General features: G+C 40.4%; 1 protein-coding gene and 1 non-coding gene across 5 annotated transcripts in view; both read right to left on the bottom strand.

Annotated features, from left to right (window-relative positions):
* ANXA3 (annexin A3) overlaps positions 1–12,757 on the bottom strand; it is a 53,365-nt gene that overhangs the window by 25,418 nt on the left and 15,190 nt on the right. For all 4 annotated transcript variants that reach the window (XM_078445995.2, XM_078445997.2, XM_078445994.2 and 1 more), the window contains 2 exons: positions 7,172–7,259; positions 2,345–2,439 (listed from right to left, as the gene is read on the bottom strand). In XM_078445995.2, the coding sequence (XP_078302121.1) occupies positions 2,345–2,439; positions 7,172–7,259 (183 nt within the window). The remainder of the gene's footprint in view (positions 1–2,344; positions 2,440–7,171; positions 7,260–12,757) is intronic.
* Positions 1,808–1,914, bottom strand: LOC132693407 (U6 spliceosomal RNA). The gene has a single exon (XR_009616793.1). It is a non-coding gene; the product is annotated as a U6 spliceosomal RNA (small nuclear RNA).

Genomic DNA, 12,757 nt, shown 5'->3' with positions numbered 1-12,757 from the left:
GAGAGCCAAGGGTCACTAGCTCCACTTTAATCGCCACAGGGTGTTTCCTCTCTAAATGCTAAACTGTTATTACCATCTGTCCTCAACCCAGGACTTCCCAACTGAATCCTCCTTCACATGCTCTCATTCCATCCCACTGTGAGAAATGGGGTCACCCTTCACCTCCATCCTTCCTTCCTCCATATTTTGGAAATACTGAAAGGCCAATGGATCATTCATGTTCCCTATACGTGAGTGTTTTGCCTTTTTGAGAAGCTTGGTAATTCATTAAATTTAACAGACATTTACTGGGCACCTGCTCTGTGGTAGGCTTTTAAAGGTGAGTTAAAAATCTTTACTCCTAGGATATTATACTCTAATAGGAAAACCAGAAATATTTGAAGATAAAATTTCAGTATAATATGTTAAGTATCTGATAAAGTGTGAAGGTTAAACATTATGAAGGGTGTCTTCATAGAGTCCGGGTGTGTGGAAAACACTGCCAGGAGGTGATGCCTGAGCTGCGTGTGGATGGTCACTATACACCCTCAGTCCTCACCTGGACTCAGCAGGCTGACTGCTCTGTTACCACTCTTTTCCCACCACAGTTTGTTAGCCACAGAAGCTAAAATGATCTTTTGAAAATATAAATTAGTTTACAGTATTCTCTTGCTTACAGACTTTCAATGATTCTCTGTTGTTCTTAGAGTAAAACCTAAACTCTGTAGCAAGACGGCAAGGCCCAGCATATTTGAAATCTCCCCCCCCCCCTCCATGGCATCTTTCCCATCTGCTCCCTCTATTCTCCACACTTCTGCCATATTGGAAGTCTTTTTGTTTCTTAAATATTCCCGGCTTGTTTTTGCCTCAGGGCTTTTGCATTTGCTGGGCCTTCTGTCTGTAATGCTCTTCCCCAGATCAAGCAAATAAAAAAACAAAAGCAAAGACAGAAACAAAAAACCAGAATCCTTAGTACTGTTTACTTTCAGCTGAGAGTAAGGTAACACCCTGTCACTGATATGTCTTCACCACCCTATTTCAAGGAGCCATTCACCAGTCACTCTCTACCACACCATCCCATTTTAATTCTTTCATAGCACTTACCAAGATCCGAATTTATTTTATTCACTTATTTTTCTTTCTTTAAAAAAAATTTTTTTTCAATGTTTATTTATTTTTGAGAGACAGAGGGAGACAGAGCTTGAGTAGGGGAGGCACAAAGAGAGAGGGAGACACAGAATCCAAAGCAGGCTCCAGGCTCTGAGCTGTCAGCACAGAGTCGGATGTGGGGCTCAAACCCACAAACCGTGAGATCATGACCTGAGCCAAAGTCAGACGCTTAACCAACTGGGCCACCCAGGCGCCCCTACTTCTAATTTTTCTAATAAAATTTTAACCTCATAAGAAAAAGAGGGATCTGCTTTTTAGATCAGTGAGTCTCCAAAGACAAGGATATCTCCTGACACAGAGAAATATCCCACTCCTGACACATCGTAGTTTATTATTGAACAAATACACTGTGTGGAAAAGACACAAAATGTTCTTGTATACAAGTAAGTTTTCATTTGCTGAATGAATTAAATCTACAATTACAAAAATATTTTAAAGTTGGAAGACAAATTAAAGATCATCGAAGACAGGATCTACCAGATAATTGATCAGATAATCCTTTTTTTTTTTTTTTGAAAAATTTATGTCTTTATTTTGAGAGAGAGAGAGAGAGACAGAGCACACAACTGGGGGAGGGGCCGAGAGAAGGGAGACAGAGAATCCCAAGCAGCCTCTGCCCTGTCAGCACAGAACTAGAAGCAGGGTTCGAACTCACAAACAAAAATATGAACGCTTCACGAATTTGCACATCATCCTTGCACAGGGACCAAGTTAATCTTCTCTGTATCGTTCCAATTTTAGTATATGTGCTGTCGACGTGAGCACTGGTCAGATAATTCTTACCTATGGGGGCTGTCTTGTGCATTGCAGGATCTTTAGTGGCATCCCTGACCTCCACCCACCACATTCCAGAAACATCCCTTTCTCTCCCACCGGGTGTGATCATCAAAATGTCTCAAGACATTGCCAAATATCTTTTGGGGAGCAGAATCATTCCTGGTTTAACGTTACTTGTCTAAGGCAACCCTCCTTATTCAGCAGGTGGAAAAATTGAGGTCCAGAAAGAGCAAATAACATATGCAAAGCCATTCAGCCAGTTAAGAGCAAAACCAGGACTCTACCTGTGACTGGATACACAGGGTACTTTCTGTTACACTTGGGCTGAAACAAAAGATCTGCAGGCATAATCACGTGGGAGCATCCCTGATCCATAGTGATTAGCTCTTTACTAGTTGTCATGTTAATCAAATCATACCTTTCCATATGCTGCTTGATACGCCTGAACAATCAGCTGCCGCTGTGCATTTGTCCTTTCAGTCAGAATGCTGATGAGGGTTTCCTCATCGGTTCCTAAACGAAACAAAAAGAATATTACTCACCATCAACCCAAAGATGCCTAATATCTGTTATGAACAAAGGAGAAATGATCAATGGTTTGAAACAAATGCAGAGAGGAAGGCATTTTAATTTTTAATTTCCAGGTTCTTACCAGGTTGGAATCTGCATTTCTTTGCCAGGCTTTTGGAAAAGAAAATTAATTTAGGGGAGTTTGGGGGAAAGACAACAATTATTGTCCAAATATTCCTCCCTGTATATCAGACCGAGGGAGTAGTGCGAGGAATGTGTTGCTTTTGAACTAGGGTTTTTTCCCCCCTTATGAGGTTCAGTTGCTGTCCTATCACCTTTTATCTCTCTCTTATCTCCCTACTTGATGTCAAATATTTTTCTCTAAAAAAAAGGAACTGACATGTATTGAGAACCTGCCATATTCTAGATACCTTTTATTCATGGTCATAATATTCACTGAAGCTCTGGGCGGTAGGTAGGATTCAGCTGTTCCAAAGATGAAAACACAATATTTAGAAAAGTTATCTCATTTGCCAAAGTCATGCAGCTTTTTAGTAGCAAGAATGTAAAACCAAATCTCTGACCCCAAAACATATATTTCCCTCTCTGAGTTGTACCACTTTCAGACATACCAGACCCATAGACTTAAGCACCTGTTGTAAGTAAAGGGCTGATGCTGGCCTGTTTGAGAATGTCCTCAAGGTCACTATTTTCTTGGTAATTAAAGTATGAAGTAACATGGGGAGTTGTGTCCACCTCATTTGCAGTGAGGACTACCCCTGGGTTGGGGAGCTCTGAGTTGGCTTATGTGCCTTGGGCCTATGTGATTCATGGTATAAAAAATCAGTTGGAACTTAAGGCTCAACTTCTCAGTGTTGAGGTGACCCACATGCTCCTTGGCTATATATGCCAGTGGCCATGGTACATACTCTATATACATCAAGGATGGGGCAAACAAACCATGTACTTGGTTAGTGGCTGGGCCTCCCAGGGAAAGATGCTGTCCCACCACATCTCTGGTCCTGGATTCTTCTATGGCATTAAGTAAACATGGAACTCAATTAAAGCCTAGTTGTGTCCTGTGAGTCTGATGATCGATTTGGACCTGTAATGGCATCTGTGTTGGGGCACGACTAGCCACCCCCAACTGCACAAGTATCTCAGATGCTCCGGGTTGAATTCATTCTCTTTCCTCTCTAACTTGTGTTTCATTCTATGCACCCTCATCAATGGCATCACTATGGATACAGTCACCCAACCAAAGACCCTAGTGGTCTACCCTTTTCTTTTCTTTACTCCCTACAGGGTAGCAATCATCAGCATCTCTTGAATTTTCCCTCTCCTTGGCCCTTGTGCATGCATCATATTTTATCTAGAAACGTCAATAGCCTCCTGACTTGACCCCCTTCCAATTCATACTGTAGTTACTGCCTTAGTAAATTCTTAAAAAAATTTTTTTTGTAATGTTTTTATTTATTTTTGAGACAGAGAGAGACAGAGCATGAGCAGGGGAGGGGCAGGGAGAGAGAGAGAGGAAGACACAGAACCCAAAGTAGGCTCCAGGCTCTGAGCTGTCAGCACAGAGCCCGATGCGGGGCTCGAACTCACGGACTGTGAGATCATGACCTGAGCTGAAGTCGGACGCTCAAGTGACTGAGCCACCCAGGCACCCTGCCTCAGTAAATTCTTTAAAATGGACCTGATCATGTCAATCCCTCGGTTGAAATCCTAATGGTTCTCTGTAACCTTCAGGATGAAGCTCAAGCCCCGTAGCTCACGCACCTGCTCTTTAGGGTCTAGCTTCTGCCTCCCATCTCTGTTCTAATTTTCTACCCCTTCTCTGCATCTCTACGCCTTATGGCCCTAGACTCCAGACAAAGCTACTGCTCGCAGTTGTGTGTAGTTTGTATGCTAGGAGGTTTTTCATCTCTTGCTTTTGCATATGCTCAAGACAGGAAAGTAAAACAGCTGCCTCCTAGTTCAGAGACGGGATCAGACACATGTCTAATGCAAATGCCATTAGGATACCTGATTCTGGACTGAGAACACATAGGTAATGGTTCTGCTTCTGCAACCCCAAATGCAAAAATTTGTGAAGAAACATGATATTAAGAAAAGAAAAGACAAGCAATAGAATTTAAAGACTATTAATTTGTTCAATTTGACATTAACCTCATGGAACAGTCTACTCAACATCGAGCATAAACAGGGAAAGCACAGAGAGAAAGGAAGAAATGACTGTCATTTAGAAACAGAAAGAAAATGTAAAGCCAAACAGACAGAAATGAGATAATATTACACCAATAAAAAAAACCTAACAGTATATTTCATGGAACCTAACAAACTGACCCTAAAATTCAGAGGGGAGGGAATTGGGCCAAGAAAAGCTTTTGCCCTATTAGATACTAATTACAAAATTATAATAATAACTATGACAATGTGATATTGAGACAGGGATAGGCAAACAGACCAATGGAGCATAGCAGAGAGCAGAAAAAAAGAGAAACTTACAAGACACTAGTGGCATTACAAATCAGTGTGGAAAGGATGTATTCTTCAATAAATTGTGCTGGGACAATGAACTAGCCACTCGAGATAAAATAAAATTAGATACCTTTAAATACACAAACGTTAAGTCCAGGTAGATTGAACATCCCAATGTGAAAAATAAGACTGTAAAACTTTGGAGAGAAAACACAGGAGAATATCTTTATGAGCCCATTACAGAAAAGGCACAGTAATAAGTATATCATAAAAAAATACTGGTAAACTTGATTTCACTAAAATTTAAAATTTCTATGCAATATAAATTACTATAACCAACGTTAAAAGAAAATCACAGACTGGAAGAAGATATTTTCATGGATTGTAATTTTAAAAAAAAGTTTATATCCAGAATTTATAAAAAAGAAAAAATTTTGCCAGTCATGAAGAAGACAATCCAACTGAAAAAATGGGTAATAGATATGAAGAAATAATTCAAGAAAGAAGAAGCAAATGAACAAGAAAGGAGACTCAATCATATCAGTCTTGGGGGATGGGGAAGAGAGGAAGCAAACATACATGCAGAGTGAGATACAATTTTAGAGCCACTCAGTTGGGAAAACAGAACAGTGTGACCTTAGCAAGTACTGGTGAGAATATGGAGCAGGACTAAGTCTCATGTACTGCTAGTTAGGAATGTTAATTTGCATATTATTTTAGAGAGCAGTTTGGCAAAATTTCTAGTTAATTTGAAGATGAACATCTTCAACTCTGAATTCCATTTGTTATGTTCTAGAGAAATGCTAGCAAATGTGCACAAGACGTACACAGGAATATTCAATGCAGCATTTTTATACTGTAATAGAAAAGAATTGTAGGCCGTTTACATGTTCCATCAATATCCCATCTTATGATCTAATAATTCAATAGACTACTATGCAAGTAAAGTTAATGAAGCAGAGCTAAACATATCAACATGGATAAATCTCAAAAACATAATATTAAGAGGGGTGCCTGGGTGGCTCAGTTGGTTAAGCATCAGACTTTGGCCCAGGTCATGATCTCACAGTTCATGGGTTTGAGCCCCGCGTCGGGCTCTGTGCTGACAGTTCAGAGCCTGGAGCCTGTTTCAGATTCTGTGTCTCCCTCTCCCTCTGTCCCTCCTCTGCTTGCGCTCTCTTTCTGTCTCAAAAAGGAATAAACATTTTTAAAAAATTTAAAAAAATGTTAACAGACAAAAAGAAGTTGCAGAAGAATGTACATATAATACACAACATGGTTCCAATTTATACTGTTTGAGACCATAGAAAACAATACATACATACACATGTAGTTACAGAATTAAGTTTCACGAGAATACACTCTAGTTTAGGATGGTGAGAAAAATGAGCAGAAAAATAGAGAAACTTACAAGACAGAAGTGGCATTACAAATCAGTGTGGAAAGGGGATTGAGGAGGAAAGAGATCCAGGAAGAATCAGCAGGGATGGTATCTGTAATGATTCATTATGATGACCATTCTTGTTGGTCCATGGTGATGGTAGTGTTTCCTATTAAGTAAATATGGCAAATATTAAGATTTAATAAAACTGGGTGTCCCATACATTTTTCCTTATTATTTCACATTTTTTAAAAGTCCTTATGATTTTAAATTTTTTTTTTTTTTTTTTTTTTTTTACTGTTTATTTATTTTTGAGACAGAGACAGAGCCTGAGCAGGGGAGGGGCAGAGAGAGAGCGAGACATAGAATCTGAAGCAGGCTTCAGGCTCCGAGCTGTCAGCACAGAGCCTGATGCAGGGCTTGAACTCACAAGCCCACGAGATCATGACCTGAGCTGGTCGGACGCTTAACCAACCGAGCCACCCAGGCGCTCCAGTCCTTACAATTTCTATAGTCAAGTAACCCAACTTGGGCAAATTGAATCATGCACTTTTATTTTTTATTTTATTTTTTTAAATATTAAAAAATATTTTTTTAGTTTATTTATTTATTTTGAGAGAAAGAGAGTGCACAAGTGGGGTAAGGACAGAAAGAGGGAGAGAGAGAACTCCAAGAGAGGCTTTGCACTGTTAGCACAGAGCCAGATGTGGGGCTTGAACTCACAAACCGTGAGATCATGACCTGAGCCAAAATCAAGAGTCAGACACTTAACTGACTAAGCCACCCAGGCACCCCTGAACCAATGCACTTAAATTGTAACTTTCTTGATTTGCTTCAACATAAAGAGAGGAATTACAAAGCAGCACTGACCAATTCCTCTGATTGCCTTGCGAATCGCTTCAGCATCCACTGATGGGCTGAAGCCCGGATAATCTTGCATTGTCCCTCGGTGTCCAACCTGGAAGGAAATATTTCGAAGTGCCACTAATTCAAAATGACCTCTTTGTTTGTATTATGTACATTCCCACATGCACGTTGGAAGCATAACAAACCCATAATTTGCAGCAACTTCCTTTCTCTTCAGGAGTGGTTCAGGAGACTCTCCCATCCCCAGACAGGCAGGCAATGTGACATTTGCTACATATACAAAGAGGCCTTTCATTTTTCCCCTCTGGTGTAACAAATTAGAAATATACAACATTTGTTCTCTAGAACAATAAATTATGTTAATCCTGGTGACTCTGAAAAATATTTGCTATAAAGTGGCAACTGCGTGAAAGCAATGAGAGAGAATTTCCTGCATCCTCTTTGTTTTCAAGTGATAGCTCAAGGCTTTTCACTACATCTAACACAGAAGTAACTGTGGTTTACAGACTTCAAGATGTTTTCATTAATGCTGACCACTGTTCTTGGGGAACCTTACACTAAAGGATCCACAAATGAAAACCCCATTAGGACTGTGTGTTCTTAAGCTTTGTTTAAAGGATTGCGGCTGATAAACTCTGAAAGCCATTAACATAAACCTTCAGGAATAGCATGGAAATGAAAAATGCCATGATACTAATTTTAAACACACAAATTAGAAATACATCAGTAAACTGGGAAAGACCATTTTACAGAAAGGATAAAATATCTTAAAACTGCTTAAGAGACTGTACAACAGCCACAAAGATGTTGAGAAAAATCCAAGTAAACATGTATTTATATGTTATTTACTAACTCTTGGAATAAAAACGTGTCTTTACAGTAATAATGTTTTCTTTCTAAGTTGATTTTCCTATCCTGTTACTGAATAATATTGGTTCTGTTGTCTTGTGCTAACATGGCTTCATTTAGGCTCTCCTGAAGTGTTTAATATTTTCATAATTGGACATTATCTTGCCACATTAAAGTGAATGGAAAATTAATGTTCTGGCACAGTAAAAAATGAGAAGCCACTGATTCAGTACATTAGGTTGAACAATTTGTTTCAATACGATCAAACACTCTTTATTTAATCTTAAAGCATCCAAAATAAGGAATTCTAATTCTAAAAGAGTATTTATAACAGGTTAGAAACTAGTTGTGAATGCGTCTGATCTAATGGCACCTGTAAGAAATCAGTCACTTCAATATAATCTTTGGAGAATCATTTCTCCAAGGCTTAGTAAATATTTTATGGACTCACAGAGCCAACTGGCTTCATTTCAGTTCTATCCATCTAGGAACTTTTGTGTTGATCTTATCTAAATATCTGGCATTTTAGAAGATCTACCACAATATTGGAGCATTTGAGTGCTTCACACCCAGCACTGTGCTAGGCACCTAATAGATATGTTAATATGACCTGCACAACAGCTCTGATAAATGAGTAAGAATGACCCATTTCACATATAAGATACCAATGTTTAAGAAGATTGGAGGGGTTGAGCATCTAAGACTTGATTTCGGCTCAGGTCATGATCCTAGGGTCATGGGATCAAGCCCCGAGTCAGGCTCCATACTGAGCCTGGAGCCTACTTAAGATTCTCTCTCTCTCTCTCTCTCTCTCTCTCTCTCTCTCTCTCTCTCCCTCTCTCTCTCTCTCCCGGGGCACCTGGGTGGCTCAGTCGGTTAAGCGTCTGACTTCAGCTCAGGTCATGATCTCATGGCATGAGTTCAAGCCCTGCGTTAGGCTCTGTGCTGACAGCTCAGAGCCTGGAACCTGCTTCAGATTCTGTGTCTCCCTCTCTCTCTGCCCCCCCCCCACCCCCGCTCACACTCTGTCTCTAAAATAAATAAACATTAACAAAAATTTAAAAAAAAAAACAGATTCTTTCTTGGGGTGCCTGGGTGGCTCAGTCGGTTAAACGTCTGACTTTGGCTCAGGTCATGATCTCATGGGTCGTGAGTTCGAGCCCCACATCAGGCTCTGTGCTGACAGCTCAGAGCCTGGAGCCTGCTTCAGATTCTGTGTCTTCCTCTCTCTCTCTGCCCCTCTCCCACTCATGCTCTGTCTCTCTGCCTCTCAAAAATAAATAAATTTTAACAACAAGAAAAGCTTCTCTCTCTAACCCCCCTCACCTCAACCTCTCTCTCTCTCAAAAAAAAAAAAAAAAAAAAAGACATTAAGAAGATTGGCGAATTTGCTCAAACTCACACAGCTAATTAAGCAGCAGAACCTGAATTTGAATGCAGTCATGACCATTCCAGCCTACTCCTAGTCTTTCTGGAAATGTAATGTCTGTATTACCTGGGGTGATTCTTTAAAATGCATTTGACCAGGTCCCTCATTAGACATTCTGAACCATATAGGAATGAGGTGTTAAGGTAGACTCTACGCGTTTAAGAAGTTCCCTGGTGGTTTTGTACTGCTTCTGAAAACTAGAAGGCAAAACTGCAACCAGATTCTAATTGTTCATGAAAACTCAAGGTTTGCATTCTAGCCTTGACCTTTTCACTGTCCTCTACTACCTACACATCAAATTATGCTGAAATTCCAACGCGCAAAATCAGAGAAGGCTGGAATTCTCAGTCTGTTCTGTAATTTGCCACCTAGTAAGAATTAAATGGGGAGGAACTGCTTGTTTAAGTAAAAAAAAGACACACTCACACACAAACACACTCACATTCACACACACATACACACACACCAGATTGAAAAATGGCATAGAAATTCTAAAGTGGAAGCTTTGTGAAATTTTTCAGAATGCCTCAGTTATTTAAATAAGCAGTATTATTCATTTGATAGACTTGGTTGCCCGGAACATTCGAGAATATTTACATGACTTATGAAAAAAATTGTACAGTAAAATAAATTAATAGAATCTTTTAAACCAGCACATGCCAGTCCATGAACAAAGTGCTTTACAATTTATTTCAGTCTTACAATGACCTTAACAAGGTAGATTTTATTACAGTATTTCCATTTAAAAATGGAAGAAACTTGATTTCAGAGAAGTTATTTGCTTAACATAATTGCTCCTAAGGACAGCTGGAGAATTTGAATCTGCCTGCTTTCGTGTCTAAAATGCCCTGTGCTCTCCACCATATCTCAATGTATCACAGTATTCCACATTAGCTGTTCTCAAAGTGTAGGTACTAGATCAGCCACATCTGCACCACTTGGGAACTTGTTTGAAATGCGGATTATTCGGGCGCCTGGGTGGCTTGGTCGGTTGGGCGTCCGACTTCAGCTCAGGTCATGATCTCACGGTCTGTGGGTTCGAGCCCTGTGTCGGGCTCTGTGCTGACAGCTCAGAGCCTGGAGCCTGTTTCAGATTCTGTGTCTCCCTCTCTCTCTGCCCCTCCCCTGTTCATGCTCTGTCTCTCTCTGTCTCAAAAATAAATAAACGTTAAAAAAAAAAATTAAAAAAAAAAAAAAAGAAATGCGGATTATCAGGCCCCATTCCAGTCTTACTGAATCAACTTACTGAATCAGCCTTAGTCACTGAGTCAGCCCTGGGGCTGTGTTTTAACTCGGGATCTGTGTTTTAACAAGCCTTCCAGATGATTCTAACGCATGCTAAAGTTTGAGAACCACTGCTCTATTTCATTCTCAGCTGCCCAGAAAACCAAAGCAAAAGGAGTAAACAAGCCATAGATTCTCTTCTGGGAGGTGGAAGAGAATTTGATGATGAGCTCACTGTTTCAGGAATGCTGGCATTTTTACAGACAACCGAAACTATTTGCATCGCCTGCTTCCTTGCAGGCTTAATTCCTTAATATTTAAACTACTACTCAAGGCTTGACTTCATTTATTTCCACTAACCCTGACACCCTAGCCAAGTGTCATGCTAGTGTAGGACACGGATACTTAGCAAAGTCTTTTTATTTATAAAAAAAAAAAATGTTTTATCAGATTTCCGCATTCTTTAAATACATTTAGTTTCTTCCCTTTTCTCAAATTTGACCTTCGGATTCCCCCAAAGGGGAAATGATCTTGAAAGCAGTTGGAAAATAAATTAAAGTAAGGAATGTCTAAATAAAGGGGGGAAAATAACAGGAGGTCTTGACATTAATAACAATTGCTGCTACTGTGTGCCAGTCCTGTGCTAAGCACATTTCCTGCATTAGCTCATTCAATTTTCACAATTAGCTTGTAAGGCAGGTGTAGTACATACTATTTACGGATAATGCAAAAACCGATAGTTGAGTAACTTGTCCAAGTTCACCCAGCCAGGAAGTGGACAGTCTCATCAGCTTCTGCTCCTGATTACCAGGCTAGGCTGCATCTCGTTTAAACTGTCTTCTTCATGTCAGTATCATCTTGTCTGATCTTCTAGAACTATCCTTTGGAGGTCACTAGAGCGCCTGATTCTTTGAAGCCATTGGTGTGGCCAAGCTGGGTCTGGAGAGCTGTCTGCTGGCACCTCCCCTCACCAGCCCCCCGCCCCCAACTGCCCTGAGAGAGGTCAGTCTGTCCTTGACCATGAAACCCGGTTGTACCTATTTCTTCAAACCCAGTGTATTGGGTTTGCAAGAAGTTTAACATGTATATTCAGAAGGATGAATGAAAGAGAAAAACACAAGGCAGCAATCCTGTTGACAGGAAACATATTTAAAGCCAAATGCTTCAGAGCGAGAACAGCTGCTGTTACAAGGTACATTTTGAGGGTGAGGTAGAGCCAAATCACTCATCACTTCATAAAGTCCTGTAAAGGCCATATCCTAAAATTAAACTTTCAAATAAATGCCTCATATAAACTTCCAGGACTCAGGAACTCTTGAAAAGCTGGGGAGAAATGATCACTCTTCGCTCAATGTCAAAACAGTCTGTGGGGTCATGAAGATTTATGAGAGAAAGAAAGGTGGAGTAGACTAAAAAAATAAATAAATAAAGCAATCATGACTTGGAAAATGTGGGGTTCTCACTCAATTTTTCTAGTAAAAGCTGGTTTTCAAAAGCAAAGAAAGCTGATTGTAAAGGGCCCTGAGATGAAATATGGTCAAGGGAGGCAAGTATTATGGGTTGAATCGTGTCCCTCCAAAAAGATGTGTCGGGCCGAGTGCACAATACTTCACAATGTGACCTTATTTGGATATAAGCTGACTAAAATGTCATTAGTTAAGATGAGGTCATACTGGAGTAGGGTGGGCCCCTACTTTAATATGACAGGTGTCCTTAGAAGACAACCCTGTGAAGACAGAGACATGTCGGAGGTGATGTGACCGTGAAGGCAGAGACTGGGGCTGTGCAGCTGAAAGCCAAGGAACGCCAAAGATTGCCAACAAACCACCAGGCACTGGAAGAGGCAAGGAGGGATCCTCTTTCAGGTTTCAGAGAAAGCATGGCATTATGGACACCCTGATTTGCCCCCAGAACTGTGAGCAAATACACTTCTCTTGTTTTAAAACACCCAGTTTGTGAAACTTTGTTAACAGCCCCAGGAAATGAATACAGCAGGGATCCCTGTAAACAACAGGCTCCTCATCACCACTGCTGGAGTGTTTCCCACCCAGGGGCAGCAGAGAGAAGCAGGGGGTGGGAGAAGCAGG

This window comes from Panthera onca, chromosome B1 (genome assembly GCF_046562875.1).
Source record: "Panthera onca isolate mPanOnc1 chromosome B1, mPanOnc1 haplotype 2, whole genome shotgun sequence".
Lineage (NCBI taxonomy): Eukaryota > Metazoa > Chordata > Mammalia > Carnivora > Felidae > Panthera > Panthera onca.
Note: the sequence above shows the minus strand (reverse complement) of the source record. Positions and strands in the feature narration are given on the sequence as shown.